Source organism: Lissotriton helveticus, chromosome 3_2 (assembly GCF_964261635.1).
Source record: "Lissotriton helveticus chromosome 3_2, aLisHel1.1, whole genome shotgun sequence".
NCBI classification, from domain to species: domain Eukaryota; kingdom Metazoa; phylum Chordata; class Amphibia; order Caudata; family Salamandridae; genus Lissotriton; species Lissotriton helveticus.
The window spans coordinates 277,899,687-277,916,788 of NC_136062.1; the positions used below are offsets into that span (position 1 = coordinate 277,899,687).

The following is a 17,102-nucleotide window of genomic DNA, read 5'->3' on the forward strand; positions in this document are numbered from 1 at the left end:
GATTGAATGAGAGTATGAGTGAGACAGTGAGTGCAGTACATGTGTGTGGTGCAACATAGTCTGTATGTGAGAGGAGTGACATAGTACTAGGGGTAGGCAGAACATGCGGGGTTTCACTCCAGAGAATTCCGTTGAATTACGTGAAAACTCCACAAAATTCAACGGAGTTCCATGGGCAGAATCAGCACATTGCAGTGCTTGCACTGATTTTTAGTGCCGGGAGCATGTTTTTCACTGTAAAATCAGCACAGACGGCACCACCCGATGCATCCGAGTAGATTTTCCACCTGAGCAGCAGCTTTCTCACTGTGGACAGTCATGACCATCCACATTGGAAAAATCTTGCCAGATGCAATCCTGGTGCCCTCAAATCGCGCTAGTGGACACCATTTATCACTCACCAATACACAGTTGGCAAGCTGTGTGTGAGAAAAAAGTCCACCACGCAGTGTTTGGTAGAGTTTTTCTGTAACTTCATGTAACAAACTTAACGTTGAGTGGGCACAACTCCGTAAACTTTGCCAGGGGAGCGGAATTTAACACCCATCCCTACAGACTCCCGTCCATATCACTCTAGGATTAGGGGATCGTGACTTGCTTGGGGAGCATGATCAAGTGAGCATTGTGAAGTATCTCTTTAAGGAGGAAATGACCCTTGGCACAAACTCCTGCCCATTTCACTCTAGTATTTCAAGGTCTTCTGATGCTAGGAGAGTGTGGATATGTGAGAGAGTAAGAGTAGCACAGAGCCTATAGGGCAATGTTGTGTAGCGTGTCAACAGGTAAAGACTGTGTCGCATGTGTCTCTGTAGAAAGAAGCATGGGATAATTTTAAAATGTGAACGGTTGAGCTGGGAGAGGATTATTGTTAAATACAGGCTTTCATGTGTGGGTCATTATTGAATATAATTTTTGGATTTACACCATGAGTTTAAAAAAACTACAATTACACCACAACACTTGAGAAGAGCATTAGCTTACTGAGTTGATTCCATCACGGGTGATTAGCCACGGTAACAAGACATAATATCAAAGTAAAAATATAGAATGGACATAATATCGAATTAAAAATATAGAATGGACAAAATATCGAATGGACACAATATAGTGGTTAAAAATATCGAATTGAAGGTAAGTAATATCGATTGTCAAAATATCGAAGTCAAAATATCGAAGTATATAATATAGGTATTCAAATATATCGAATTTTTAATAATATCGAATTTTTTAAAGTGTTTTGTATGTTAGTATATGTGTGAAAAGTGTATATTATTTTTGTAATGAATTTTATGTTATTTAATTTTTGCGTAATTTAATTCTGTAGCAGGTTGTGGGTTTATAGGGGAATAGGGTGGGAAGTAATTTAATTATATTAAATTAAATATTAATTTTTAACAATTATTAATTATTTTCAATTTCATTTTGCTTTTTACTTCTGTAGCGGGTTGTGGGTTTATAGGGGAATGGGGGGAAGTAATTTAATTGTAATTAATTAAAGATTTGTATTTATTTATTGGTATTCATTTTGAATTTATTGTTAATTATTTTTTAATTGGTAATACATTTTTATTAATTGGTAATTTATTTTTATTAATTGATTAATTGATAATTATGGTAATTTTATTAATTTATTTTCCGTTGCGGGTTGTGGGTTTATAGGGGAATAGGGTGGGAAGTAATTTAGTTGTAATTAAGTAAATATTTTTTATTTATTTATTGGTATTGATTTTAATTTATTGTTAATACTTTTGTAATTGGTAATTAATTTGTATTCATTGCTAATTCATTTTTATTAATTAATTCTTTGATAATTATGATAATTTTATTAATTTGTTTTCCGTAGCAGGTTGTGAGTGTATAGGGGAATAGGGTGGGAAGTAATGTAATTGTAATTAATTGCATATTAAAAATACTTTTTGTGTATTGATAATTAATTTACTGTTAATTAATTATTAATTGGTGTTGACTTGTATTAATAATTAGTTTTTGTTATTGAAAATGAATTAGTTGTTAATTAATTATGAATAGGTAATTGATTTTTAATAACTAATATTTATTTGTATTTTTATTAATTAATTATTACATAATATTAAATTGGTAATTAATTGTAATTAATGTTTTATTAGTATTGATATTTAATTTATTGTTATTAATATATTACATCATTACTTTCCCTACTGTTAAACTCACTGGAGTGGGAATAGTAAGTTTTACCCCTACGCTATCTAACGCTTTCCCTACTGTTGAAGTCACCGGAGTGGGAATAGTAATTTTTAACCCTACTCTATCCAACGCTTTTCCTACTGTTGCACTCACTGGAGTGGGAATAGTAATTTTTACCCCTACGCTATCCAACGCTTTCCCTAGTGTTGCACTCACTGGAGTGGGAATAGTATTTTTTACCCCTACGCTATCCAACGCTTTCCCTACCTTTGCACTCACTGGAGTGGGAATAGTAATTCTTACGCTCCCCCTATCCAACGCTTTCCCTACTGTTGCACTCACTGGAGTGGGAATAGTAATTTTTACCCTCCCACCAACCAACGCTTTCCCTACTGTTGCACTCTGTGGAGCGGGAATAGTAATTTTCACCCCTAAGCTATCCAACGCTTTCCCTACTGTTGCACTCTCTGGAGTGGGAATAGTAATTTTTACCATCCCGCTATCCAACGCTTTCCATACTGTTGCACTCTCTGGAGTGGGAATAGTAATTTTTACACCTACGCTATCCAACGCTTTCCCTACTGTTACACTTTCTGGAGTGGGAATAGGAATTTTTATCCCTACGTTATCCAACGCTTTCTCTACTGTTGCACTCTCCGGAGTGGGAATAGTAATTTTCACCCCTATGCTATCCAACGCTTTCCCTACTGTTGCACACACTGGAGTGGGAATAGTAATTTTTACCCTCCAGCTATCCAACGCTTTCCCTACTGTTGCACTCTCTGGAGTGGGAATAGTAATTTTTACCCCTACGCTATTCAATGCTATCCCTACTGTTGCACTCTCTGGAGTGGGAATAGTATTTTTACCCTCCCGCTATCCAACGCTATAACTACTGTTGCACTCACTGGAGTGGGAATAGTCATTTTTCCCCCTACGTTATCCAACGCTTTCCCTACTGTTGCACTCACTAGCGTGGTAATAGTAAATTTTACCCTCCCGCTATCCTACGGTAAAAATATTGTATATGTTTTTATTAATATTACGTTAATATATATATATGTATTAAAAAATAAAATTAATTTTTTTTTAAATTACATTAATTATTTATTAATTTTAAGTTTAAGTATTTTAAGTATCTTTAAGTTAATTATATTTATTATTTAATCAATTTTCAATTAATTTTAAGACATTAAAAAAAAATCGATATTTTGACTAACTATATTTTTTACAACTATATTTTTGATTCGATATTATTGTACTTACCTGTTTGTAGATAGGAATTCGATATTTTTGCATTCTATATTTTTTCACCGATATTTAGGTAAGTCTATATTTTGGTATTCTATATTATGTCAGTGATCTGTAGTGTTGGACTGTGGTGGTAGGGCAAAGCTGGTAGGTGATATTTTAGAGTCAATCAATCAATCAAAGCATTTATATAGCGCACTACTCACCCGGAGGGTCTCAAGGCGCTGGGGGGGAGGGGGTCCGCTACTGCTCGAACAGCCAGTTCTTGAGCTGCTTCCTGAAGAGTCATATGGTGTTGCTGTGGTGATGAAAATGGTAGCATGGGGGTGGTGGCGATAGTAGTGCATATCACCACATGTTGGTACAATAGAGTGCCGTCCTATGTGTAAAATAAATTACATGTGATTGTATTGTGTAAATGGGCATAGTGACCCTTCACTCCATAGGTTTCCATGACTACACATGCCTACTTTCGTCATTATTCTTGCACCAGTTCTCTCCAGAAAATGCAGCAAAACAAGTTTCTCTCTGAGCTTTAATACTTGGTTAGAGTTTCTTCTCACCACACATTCGAACTGACTCTCCATTTAACCGCATGCGTGCGGGCGGAATTCCGCTCGCACGCTGAGATTTTGTAAAGCGCATGTTACGTGACGAGCTGGGCTCGTCATGAGCGTGCGAGGAGGCTACCTCATGACGAGCCCAGCTCGTCATGAGCGTGGAAGGGGTTAATAAGATCCAAAACAATATTGGCGTTCTGGAAACTCCCTTGTTTCAATATTACAATCTCAGAGAACATCAACCGCATTATCATTGAAAAAAGCTGCAAAATAGTTTTTGTGGTGTGCCACAATTCCAGAGGAATATTTAATTTCTACCGAGCTGCATTCGTTCTCATGCATCAAAGCTTGTTATGCATAAACTACAAATTATATGTTTTACGTTCATGTACTTCACAGCAATTAAACACCAAGTAAACACCAGTAGTTCTCCCTGTGAGGAAAATTATAGCAGTCTTAATCATTGAGTGATGAAAACAGGAAGGCAGGAGAGTGAGGCAAGTTCAGATGAATTGACGGGTGGGTCAGAGCAGGCACAGAAACCTGCCAGGCTCCAAATTTGAGTGCAGATCATCAGATCTTGGAGAGACACTCACAGAATCCCTGAAGAACACAGGAGTGAATAGGTGTGAGCATCAATTTGCTCCAATTGATGATTTGTGGGCATTCCACTTCCGTTACTGCCAAGGAAAGCAAAACACGAATCGATATGTAAATTGATTGGTATTCGCAAATTTTTGGCAGGCACTTTCCAACCCTGGATATGGTCACACGTTTCCTCCTCCAAAGAGCAACCTAGAGGTGCCTGGAAAATCCTTAATTCAAATTATGGCATCTACATCAACGCAAATCTGGAAATAATGTTTTTGAATGAGACAAAAAAGAAGCTCTCTTTAAAACAGGATTGTTCCCCTTGTTTTGCACGGCCGAAAGTGCAGTGCTGGGCAACTGCTAATTTCTGTACTCAACAATGCTGCCCTCCTGTAGAAATGGGATTTTTGTCAGGCTAGGGCATGTGTCAAAGCCAGGCAGCAACCACCACTCTAGTCAGGATAAGGGACTTACACTCCTAAAATAACCCCTGCTCACCCCCTTGGTAGCTTGGCACGAGCAGTCAGGCTTATCTTAGAGGCAGTGTGTATATCATTTGCACATAACCAACAGTAATACAGCGTAAGTACTACAAAAGGACACCACACCAGTTCAGAAAAATATCCAATATTTTTATATGCGTAAGAAAAGACCATAAACGATAAAAATCCGCATTATAGTACTTAAAAATCCACAGTTATCAAAATACGCTTTAAAAACAGTTTGTTGATGTCGATAGCTCCATCCGGGGCTATCACTGCGTCGTGAGCTAGCAGGTCACGGTGGAAGCAGCGGCATTGTCGTTGCTGAAGCGCTTGTGTAGGCTGACGAACTGGAGTCGGTAGGCCAAGGATGCGGTTTGGGATGAAGGCGGTGATTTGTGTAACTTTACGAGCAGTGCCCTCCAACCACGGTGCAAGCAGCAGCGTCGCTTCCTGCATGGAGCAGCGTCGTCGGGGATACCAAGGCGTCGTTGTGAGGCGAGCCGGTGCAGAGTGCGGTGCCTATAGGTCGCAGTGCAAGCAACGGCTCGGTGGCGGTATCAGATGGCGTCGTCGGTGAGACCAGGGTCGTGGTGCGGCGCTGCCCTCTGCAGTGCCAAGGCATTGTCGTGAAGCAAGGTGGAGTGCAGTGCCCACAGGTCACGGTGCGAGCAGCGGCACAGTAGCGGCGTAAGAAGGCGGTGTCGGTGTGACCAGGGTCGCGGTGTGGCATTGCGGCGGTGCCCTCTGCGGTGCGGTCAGGACACAGAGTCGGCAGCTGCGTCGTAGACGTCATTGAGTTGGTTTTCCTCTGTTACAGCAAAAAACACACAGTCCGCAGTGCTGCGGGCAGAAGAGCTTGAAGTCTTTGTTGTTCCTGAGACTTCTTGAACAGGGGGCAAGCTCTACCTCAAGCTCTTGTAGAAACTCACAAAGCAGATTGCAGAATGTTCAGTCCAGTCCTTTCACTGCCCAAGACAGAAGCAGCCACTGCAGGCCAACAATGCAAGGCACACAGCAAAGTGGTAGGTCCTCCTCACAGCTTCTCCAGCTCTTCTTCTTGTCAGTCTTGATCCAAAAGAGTTCTAAAGATCAGGGGTCGGGCTCCAGTATTTGTATCCAAAAATCCTTTGATCCTCTAGGCAGAGGGTGTCTGTGCCCAGGCAGAACCAGTTCAGCCTTCTCTGGTGTGATTTCCTGGCAGGGGGTCGAGACAGCGTTGTCAGAGGCAGACCAGGCCCTTTGAGGTGCAAGGAAATCTTCTCCCTCTTCCCCATAGCAGCCCAGGTCAATCCAGCCATTTCCTGACCTACCTAGACTATCGGGAGTCACCCTTGCTTTCTAGCCATCTGTCGTCCAAAACCCAGACAGGCAATCCACATTCCAGGAGAGGCACACAGGATGACTGAGCAAGAAAATACCTACTTCCTAAAAGTGGTATTTTCATACATACAATGTAAAAATCACATTTACTAAAAGATGCATCATTAGAGTCTGAGATTGGGCATACTACATTTTATTTTCCTTCCTAATTCCTGGGCCAGTTTTGTCTATAAGATGTTATAAAAAAACTTCCCATTCTGTCCTATGGGGAACAGGTGACCTTGCAATAGTGAAAAACGAAATTGGCTGTAATTCGCTATCAGGACATGCCACACACACACACACACACACACACACACACTGCAGGCTGCCCACAGCGGTACCTTGGGCCTACCTTAGGGGTGCCTCACATGTAAGAAAAGGAAGGTTAGGGACTGGCAAGTGTGTGCACTGGCCAAGTCAACATGGCAGTTACCAACTGCGCACAGACTGCAATGGCAGGTCTGAGTTACCTTTTTAAGGCTACTCACGTGGGTCGCACAATCGGTGATGCAGGCCCACTAGTACCATTTGATTTATAGGCCCTGGCACACTCAGTGCACTTTAAAAGGGACTAACAAGGAAATCAAATATCCAATCATGGAAACACCAATCCATAACACAATTTACACAGAGAGCATATGCACTTTGGCACTGATCAGCAGTGATAAAGTGCCCAGAGTCCTAAAACCAACAACAGCAGGTCTGGAAAAAATAGGAGGAAGAAGCAAAACGTGAGGGGATAACTCTGCAAAAAGGGCCATTTCCAACACCTCCCCTCCTTTTCCTGTTGCTGAAAGTCCCCAGTAGGAACACAAGGAGTAACTTCAGCAGTCTACATGAGATCATGTTGTCCATATATGTCGATTAACTTTTAAGCACATGCAATCTTTTTAGCTCATGCATCAGATTTTATCTTTATTCAGCTGGGCAAAACATTAGTGCACATTTACATACTCAAAAAAGTGAAGGGTCAAATATGGCAATTTACACACTAAAATGACCTCCCACTCCTCCTCCTCTCTTCTTGAATTCCACAAGAATCTGATGACCTGGTTTTTAATGACTCAACCTATCCTAGGAAGACGTAGCGACACACACCTGCTCAACACTAGGATAGCCTCACGGGTGATAGCAAAAACACATAACATAACATATCATAACAGGTCCAAGCTGGCTGCTGCCAAAGAATTAACTATTAAATTAGCATCTGAAAATATAAGTGCAATCATCCAATTATTTTGCTTGCAATAACATCTTTGTGTTGTAATGGCATCTTTACGTTGTGACCCGGTTAGGGAAAAGATGCCTCTTCATGGGCATAACCCAGTGAGCCATGTGTAACCAATATCGTGTACTGATGAAAGAGAGTACTCAATGCAAAAATTAATTTTGCTGCTGGAGCACTCTCCATCTCTTAATAAAAAAGACAATTTCCTTCTCTTTTCTTGCATTTTGGTGCCAGGCCTAAGGAATTATCACTTCTTCTTGAGAAGCCGGCATTAGTCTACAACATAAGCCTCATTTTTCTATTCAAATGCAAAATACAACATATTGCGTCTCTTAGTTGAACATCACACTTCCACCATATGCAACAGTGAAACTGTGAGAAAGTCATCCTTTTTGCCCCGAGCACCCTCATGCTTTGACTGATGCTGGTGGTTACTGACATTGATTGTGCCCTGAATTCTGCTAACCACGCCCAGGTCACTGCTCTGTTTAAAAGGTATATGGTAATTAGGTGCCATTACAATTGGTATAACAGGTAGGGGTAGGCAGTAAGGAAGTTTTCAGAGTTTTGCCACTCTGTGCTCCATTTGGAACACTGAGCTCTGCAAATACTCTGCCAACCACCGGCAGAGCGCAGTTTACTTCCACTCTCACGACTACTCTCAGCCATCCAGCTGTGGGGGACTTACTTGTGGAAACAATAGGGGTTCTTGTCTACCAAAGACGTTCAGCAGCCAGGGGGACTTCATCCCCCAACCATTAGTGCGCCAGGAAGCACCTTTTCAGAGTGGTTGAGAAAGGGGGCGGGCCTCGTACAAGGTATCAGCAATCCCACTATGGAACACTTACTTGTAGCAACAATAGGAGCTCTAGGCCTCCAGTGATCCTCAGCAGCCAAGGGGACTTCATCCTAAAAACAGTAGTGCGCCAGGCTGCCCCTTTGCAGAGTGATTGAGAAGGGGGTGGCCCTCTCATGAGGTCCCAGCAATCCCACTGTGGGGGGCTTACTTGTGCCCACTATAGGGCTTCTTGGCCTCCAACGACCCTCAGTGTCCAATGGTACTTTTTCCCTCAACCAGTGGTGCGCCAGGAGGCCCCATTGCAGAGTGGTTGAGAAAGGTGGCAGGGTCTCCAACGAGGTCTCAACAATTCCGCTATGAGGGACTTACTTGTGGCAACAATAGGGATTCTTGGCCCCCAACGACCCTCAGTGGCTATGGGGACTTTATCCCCCAACCAGTTTTGCACAGGAGGCCTCTTGGCACAGTGGTTGAGAAAGGGGGTGGGGCCTCCGACGAGGTCTTAGCAGTCTGGCTGTAGGGGACTTACTTGTGGCAACAATATGGGTTCTTGGCCCCCAACTACTCTTAGCTTCTAAGGTGATTTTATTAGGGGTGTCCGAGCAATACAAGTTTTTCAGCAGCTCAACGGAATTCTGGTGGGTGAAACTCCGCGCGCTCCGCCCAGGCCTAACGACAACCTATCTGTAAGCCCCTAGTATATGTTAGCGCTTGTAGGTTTAGGGGTCCAGCAGATTTAATGCACTTAAATGTAAACTGATATGTGGCCTGCCGTCATTTTAAAAGTCAGCGCTGTTTTGTTGGCTGCATTTAAGTTAATATTGTATGCAAATTTGGCTTTGGAATTAAGGTGCTTCCAAAATCTTAAACTACCTTATTTGTATGTATATGTCATCCCTAAAGTCTCCCATAGGTGTCCCAGGGGTAGGGAGCCTTGTAACTGTAAGCAGGGACATCATAAAATACGTTATATTTGCCCTGGTGAGGGAAAAACCGCTGATTTCGTATTTCCCAATTTTAGTACATTAGCCCCATAGGCTAACATTGATACTTCAAGTTTCTCAGTTATTGTTAGAATAAATCCAACAATCTGCCAAGCTAACATTTATTATAACTATGACAGAAATTAATTTACAAAAACTTGCTTTTCTGATGTGCCTAAATCCAGCTCTAGAGTAGCCTCTCTTGATTGACCAGCCATTGACAGGCTAAGCCAAGCTGCTCTGATGAAGTGTGAAGTGGCCTTGGAGGAAAACATTAGACGTGGTGGGAGGAGATCTGCAAGCTGCAGAGCAAAAGGCAGGAATGGGACTGGGCAGCCAAACTGGGCTTCAAAGAGGGAAAGACACTTTGAACCGATACTTCCTGCACCCCCAGCCAGATTGGAGCCCCTGTAATTGAATTAGCATATTCCTGTAAGGGGAGTGTTAGGGAAAGTTAACCACACTTGTAGACTTGGTTACCCATACCTTAAACCCCTGGAGAGATTTTCTCCATTTTGGTTTTTATAGAACAATGCTTTCTGGAACAAGAATTTGCCACACTTCAGGGGAAGTGGTTATCACTGAGGGTTACACCCTGCACCCCATTAGTCACGGGTGTCCGCTTGCTTGCCATCCCAGAAGCCTTGAGTAATAATGGAGACCTGCCCAGCAACTCAGATACCTACCTGAAGAAACAAAAAGCAGAAAGACTTTCCTGCTGGAACCCTGGCCTGCACCAAGAGGACTGCCCTCTGAATGACTGCACCCGTTGCACACTTTGGAACTACAGCAAAGAAGGACTTTGCCTTGCACTTTAAAGGATTTGGCCAGGTGCGTTGTGGGAACTGTAGTCCGGACTGTCCAAGGAGCTACTCAGATTCTGGAACCTTAGCTGGTGTTGTGGACCCATCAAGAACCCAAAAGGACCCTCTAGAGGCATCTCCAGGAGTTTGAGGTGATTTGGAGCATTTTGACAAAAAATCTGCATAAGCCGACCGGCCCGTCGTTGAGAATCAAGCCACCGATGTTGAACCGTGACCTGGCCTGGAATTCAGGTTTAACCTGATAGAGCTCCGAAAATGTTTGTCACTGGAAAGACTTCCAAGAATGGAATGAGGCATCCCCCTGAAGCAAGCTGCTGTTGTTGAACCCAAACTCGGCCTGCCGAGGAGAACTGTTTGACGCTGAGAGAGAAAGCTCCAAAAAAGTCACTAAGTCAGAAGGTAAAAGGTTGACTGGGCCCTACCGCTCATTATTTCTGACCCACGCTTCATCACTGTTGGCGTGAAACTTTGACTTTGTCCAGGTCTAGTTTTAACAGATGTCCCAAGTTGGTGCTTTTGGCTTTTAGGCACTAGAAATTCATATCTCTGATTCCCTATATTAGATTAATGTCATTTTTGGATTCATTTTAATCATAAAACATTTTCCTATTGTGATAAATTGGTGTTGGATTTTTGTTGTATGTTGTGTCTTACTTATTTAATGTATAAATGCATTACACACCTGTCTCCTGCTCACAGCCAGCTACCAAGGATTGAGCAAGGGAATATTTATTGTATTGAGACCTTGAATGGACCTTATTTTGTGATTGTTGCCTTACTCCTAGTGTTAGGTACCTACCTACATCTACTAATAAACTGCCTTCCAACAGAAACATTCTTTTTAATTGTCAGTTTCCCCTTGTGTTCACAGAAATCTATTTGCTGGACAAGAACAACAAGTCTTCCCAAGGGAACACTTACGATGAAATCGAGAGGATCTACATCGATATTCACTCCTCTGAGTTTCGAAGTCAGCTGGGTCCAATGAAGCCAGTCCCCGAGATCCCGCCAGAGTACTCGACCAATCTAGAAGAACCAGTGTTTCGAAGTCAGCTGGGTCCAATGAAGCCAGTCCCCGAGATTCCGCCAGAGTACTCGACCAATCTAGAAGAACCAGTGCTTCCGGATGATCTGCACGAGCTCGGTGTCCAGCAGGTGTGTGACTGTCTGCAGCAACTCAACATGGCGGAATACACAGAGGCTTTCCAGCGGGAGCAGATCGACGGGCAGCTCCTGTACGAGCTGGAAGAGGCCATCATGGAAAGCTGCCTTGGGATGAACAAGCTGCACGTAATCAAGCTGCTGAAGTTCAGGGATGGGTGGAGGCCGAACGTGAACAAGAAAGTATGGAACGTTTAAAGGGGACGAGTGTTTCAAACATAAAATATGTTGTTTCTTACTGTCAAGTGATTCCCTTTGCTGGATTTGCCTTTCAAATACATTTTTTGTCTTACGTTTAACTTTTCTGTATGGACTAAGCTCTAATTTTGTAGATTGCTATCAACCTATGCAACAGAAAATTACACCAGAGGAGGACAGCACATGCGGTCTGGAGATGCACCCAACAGGAAAGGTGTAGAGTAAAAGATTTAATTTTATTCTGCTTCCAGCAACAGATGAACCTAACACGCTGCTACTGCTGTTCCTACGAATAGTATCGTTATCACTAGCCCTGCCACCACATGGTGTAATACTACTTCTACTACAGCTTCAACTGCTACTAACATGGTGCCATAGTATTCATACTGTCATTAGTACTAATATAACTACTATACTACTGCTGTTACTACTGGAACTACTATTAGTGGTTCACCATGTAATCTCACTCTGTTCTACTCCCAGTGACTGGTCGTCCTACTTCCATAAGTAGTATTGTGGTGGTATTCCTATTACTACAAGCAGTATTCCTTTAATTGAGGCTATATCTGGTACATATAATATACGTCAAATTGCCAGTAGTGCTATTGCCACAAATTTTCTAATTACTATTGGCCCTTCTCATAGTAGTAGTAGTGCACCGGTGCTACTATGGGCATTGGAACCACTTCTGCAAATACTACTATGCTTATAACTATTGATGAAGGCATACCTCTTGCTCTACTTCGGCTTTGAGTCTACTGCTGATATCATCAGTACCCTGATTATCACTAATAGTGACTCTACTAGTACTAGTTACAAAACAAAGAGACACATCTGTACTACTGTTACTTATGCTGATAGTAGTAAGAGTACTTGTACTCGTAGTCTTTCTGTGAGTAGTAGAAGTTATAGTAATAGTAATACTCATATACCTATCTGAATTGAAGCACACATAGTGTTAGTAAAACCAAGAACAGTGGTTCTAGTAAGTGTACCATCAATGATAGTCCTACTAATATGGCATCATCACTAGTGAGAGAGTATTGGTAATAGGGAACATATTACTGGTACTATTAGTAAGTATTGTGAGACTAATAATTTTAGTATAGTTGCCATGATATCACTAGCAGTAGTAAATGATGTACAAGTAGCAGTAGCTCTCATGTTGCCAGGAAGGTTTTCAATATTGATATCAATAACAGTAGTAGCACTTGTAGTGTAGTAGTAGTATAGGATTAAAAAAGACCAGGACTACCAACACCTTTAGTAATACAGTCAGTAGTAGCAGTAGTAGCATCAACACTAGGATAAGTAGGGGTAGTAGTAGTGGTAAAAGTAACAGCAGTAGTAATAGTAGTAGAAGTAATAGTTGCAGCAGCAGTAGTAGTAGAAAATACAGGACTTCCAGCCCTTTAGTAATACAATCAGTAGTGGCAGCAATAAAAGCATAAGTATGGGTAGTAGTAGTGGTAAAAGTAACAACAGTAGTTGTAGTAGTGATAGTAGAAATAGTAGGAGTAGTAGGAGAAAGAGCAGGGCTACCAGCATGTTTATACAACAATCTGTAGTAGAGGTACTAGTATAAGTAGGGATAGTAGTAGTGATAAAAAGCAACAGTAGTAGTAGTAGTCTCAGCAGTAGTAGTATCCTTTAAGGCCTCTCAGCGACATTTGACACCGTCAACCATGATATACTCTTTGGCTGTCTTTTCTCTAATATTATCAAGGGTTAAGCATTTACCCCTCTTAAATCTTTTGTCACCGAAAACCATTTGTCACTCTTGAAGCTTCAAATTCTTCCCTTCCACCTTACTGTATGGAGTTCCCCAGGGCTCTTTTTTGAGCCGTACCCTTTCTGTTATTTATGTCACCCCACTGGCCAAATTGATCAGGTCTTTTGGATTCTCAGCAGTATCCTACGGAAAATGGACGCCCCACAATTGATTGAAGTTTATCTCCGGTAAAATGGAGGTTTCACTATTTGGAAGGAATACCTCCTTGTGGTCCCTTATGTAGTGGCCTCTGGAACTCTGCACACTCCCTACCGCAGTTACAAAGGTCAAGAATCTAGGGATTGTCTTTGATAAAATAACTATTGTTCGAAGGCCATGTGAATTCCATCACCTCAGTCTCCTTCTTTACAATGAAACTTACCAGAAAAATCTTCCCCAGAAAACCATGATATCATCCCTCATTCTTTCAAGAATCGATTATGCCCTATTTGTCAATATCCTGAAAAAAATGCCTTAATAAATTGAGATCCCACAAAATGCGGCTGCTCAACTACTTTTGGGCATTCCCAAGTGTGAATCTGTTTCCTCCACGCTCACCCAACTCCTTTTGCTTCCCGTCCAGAAGGGAATAGATTTTAAGGGCCTCTGTATTGCCTTCAGGGTGCTTCACGGTAGCTGCCCGCTTAGCTCAGGCAAAGTTTTCCCTGGTACATTCCTTGAGATCCTGAAGCTGGTTGTCCTTAAATTTAATAAATCTCAATGGGGGAAAGGAGCTATGAGAACAGTACATCACAACTCTGGAACTCCCTCCCCCTGAACTGAAAACAAAAACAAATCTGCTAGCTTTCAGGAAAGCCCTAAAACATTGCTTTTTCATCAGTAGCTTCTCTCTCGCAACCTGCCTCAGTGTAGTTGGTTATCTTCTTCTGAGCCCAGCGGCTAGACACCCCTGGGTATTAGCACACTCTCATTTCATTTTATTTCAGTAGTGATAGTAGTAATCTTAGTAGTAGTAGTGGTAGTATTAGTAGAAAGCCAAGGACTACCATTGTGTTTATCATACAACCAGTAAAGGTAGCCGAGCTAGTACAACTAGGGGAAGTAGTAATGTTAAAAGTAACAGTAGAAGTAACGACAAATGGCTGGAAAAGATCCCCAGGTATGTTTGGAGGCATGATCTCTAAGTATATGTGAGTATCTATTTTGATGAGTAGCATGATCTGGCGGTGCATACGTCTGTGTGGCAGTGCCTCTGAACGGCTGGTACGGCAGGGCAAAGCCAGTCATACACCAGGCAATGTCCACTTTTACTTCGAATTCCTCTGTCACTATTTCACTGAGGGCTTTTAATGTCTCTTCCTCAGGCACCCAATCAGCGTCTATAGTAAAGTCTGTGTATTAGAGAAAAAAACAAAAGAGAGTTGTACTTTTCTACACTGAGTGAAAGTAACCTCATTGTCGTAGATAACCCCAGTGTGGTGCCACTATAGTGCAAATAATGTAGTAGCTGAATGTACAATAGTTTCAGAATATGCATATAATGTACACATTTTTATGTATATAAAAAAAACTGTTTATACCTACTTTTTCAAATGCCTGTGGTGGATAGTAACATACTAATTCTAGCACAAGAAGCAGCTTCATGAAATTAAAATGAAAATGATACAGGCATAAAATGTAATGAAAGCTGTGTCTGTCGGTTTTATTTATTTATTTAATTTATTTATTAAGCACAGCATTCATCCGAAGTCAATATCAAGGCGCTAGGAGAGCGAGATCCATAATGAGGAAATGTTAGAGGCCACTGTGTCAGGAACTAAACCCTGGGGAACAGATACGTTTCAGCTTTTTTCTAAATGACATGTAGTCATCAAGAAGACACATTTTTTATCGATAATTTGTTCCATTGAATTCCTGCCCTGGCTTTGTTAATGTGTTTGCTCTTGGTCCGTGCCTGGCTGAACAACCTTAGATTCCATGTATGGGAATAGAATTGGAGTTTATCTTGTAGAATTCTGGGATCGCAATGGTGTATGGCTTTAAGTGCATGGCTAAGGAGCTTGAATCTGGCTCTTTGGCGCACGGGCAGCCAATGGAGCTCTCTCATGCATTCTGATTCCGAGTTAAACCTGCTTTTTTTGCACACCAGTTTGGCAGCCACATTCTGGATTATGTACAGATGAGAGAAAAGGTAATCAGCCATGCCCATGAACAGCGCATTCCCGGAATCCAGTTTGCTTATGAGTAAGGCCTGGGTGATGGATTTCCTACATTCTAGAGGGATCCATAAGAAAAGCCTTTTTAGGAGTTTTAGTGTGGTGCAGCTTTTCCTGCACAGTGGACTGACGTGGCCCTGCATGGTTAGTGCGTTGTCATTCGAATGCCCAGGTTTTTTGCACACTGCTTAGGTGCAGGTGCAGAGCCCAATGTAGGATCTCTGATTTATCAGCATTCAATTTCAGACAGTGGTATGACAGCCAGACCGCCATTTCTGAGAGACTATTGTTCAGTTTTATCCTGGTGTCCTCATGCCTTTCTTCAAGGGCTATCATCAATTGTTTTGACTGGGTGTGAGTGTTTGATTGGTTCAGATGCTCCGTCCATTACCACCCCCTTTTGTACCGCTTTTGGCCGCCATAAGTGTGGCAGGGTATGCTCAGACGTGAGTCCCTTGCTCACTTTGCCACTGGATTCAAGCAAGCCGGGCTGAAGACGGTTGTAATGCCAGAAACCGGTCCTCGGAAGCTTGTTTCCGGTCCAGGGAAGGCATGGCTTGGCAGTTCAGGCTGGACTGTTCCCATGAGGCACAGGGTCAGACTGATTTGCATATAGCCATGTCTGAACTGGGGTGGCAGAGTGGGCTAAAGAACGGTGATGGATTAAACCCAGATCTTTTGACTGGGTGTGAGTGTTTGATTGGTTCAGATGTTCCGTCCATTACCACCCCCTTTTGTACCATCATCAATTGCATAGGAGCAAATACTGAACCCCCATTTCTTGCTGATTTTAGCCAGAGAAGATACATAGGCGTTAATGAGAGTGGGGCTCAGGGAGGCTTCCTATGGGACGCCATAGTTGATGGTTTTTGGCTTGGAGGAGAAAGGGCCCTTTTATACTGTTTGTGTTCTGTTGCTTAGAAACGAGCTGAACCACTGAAGGGCTTTAGAATGTATACCCTTTTCATGTAGGGTGCTCTGCAATAGGCCATGTGAGACCGTGTTGAAAGCCGCTGATACATCCAATAGGATCAGGGTGGCGGCTCTCCCCTGATCGATTAAGGAGCTGATATTATCTAGGACTGCCAGGAGTGTGGCTTCAGTACTGTTGGTGGCTCTGAAGCCAGTTTGAGATGGGTCCAGGAGTACCTTGGTTTCGAGATATAGGCAGTTGTTTGTTAACCAACTTCTTCATACCTTAAGATAGATATGGGAGCTGGGAAATTGGTTGGTAGTTTGCTGGATTGTGGACATATGTGCCTGCTTTCTTCAGTAATGGGATCACAATGGCCTTTTTCCAGATCTCTGGGAATACAGCAGCTTCCAGAGATTTGTTGAATAGGCGAGTTACATGAGGACATAGTGCCGAAATGATCCGGAAGAATATGAAGTGAGGGCATGGGTCAAGTGGGGACCCCGATTTAACTTCTGCCATTGCTTCTGCTACCTGTTCCTCTGTAAAATGGATAAAACTGCTGAGATGGGATTGAGCCTCAGGGTGAGGATCCAGGGATTCCCATTCGGTCTCGGCTGGGGGGGGATGATTTCT

At 42.4% G+C, this 17,102-nt stretch overlaps 1 protein-coding gene across 1 annotated transcript in view; it reads left to right on the plus strand.

Moving 5' to 3' along the window:
- Window positions 1–15,023, plus strand: part of LOC144826655 (uncharacterized) — a 152,055-nt gene extending 137,032 nt beyond the window's left edge. The window contains exon 5 of the mRNA XM_078685214.1: window positions 11,118–15,023. Coding sequence (XP_078541340.1) covers window positions 11,118–11,605 — 488 coding nt within the window. The 3' untranslated portion in view covers window positions 11,606–15,023. The remainder of the gene's footprint in view (window positions 1–11,117) is intronic.
- Window positions 15,024–17,102: the final 2,079 nt, after the last annotated feature.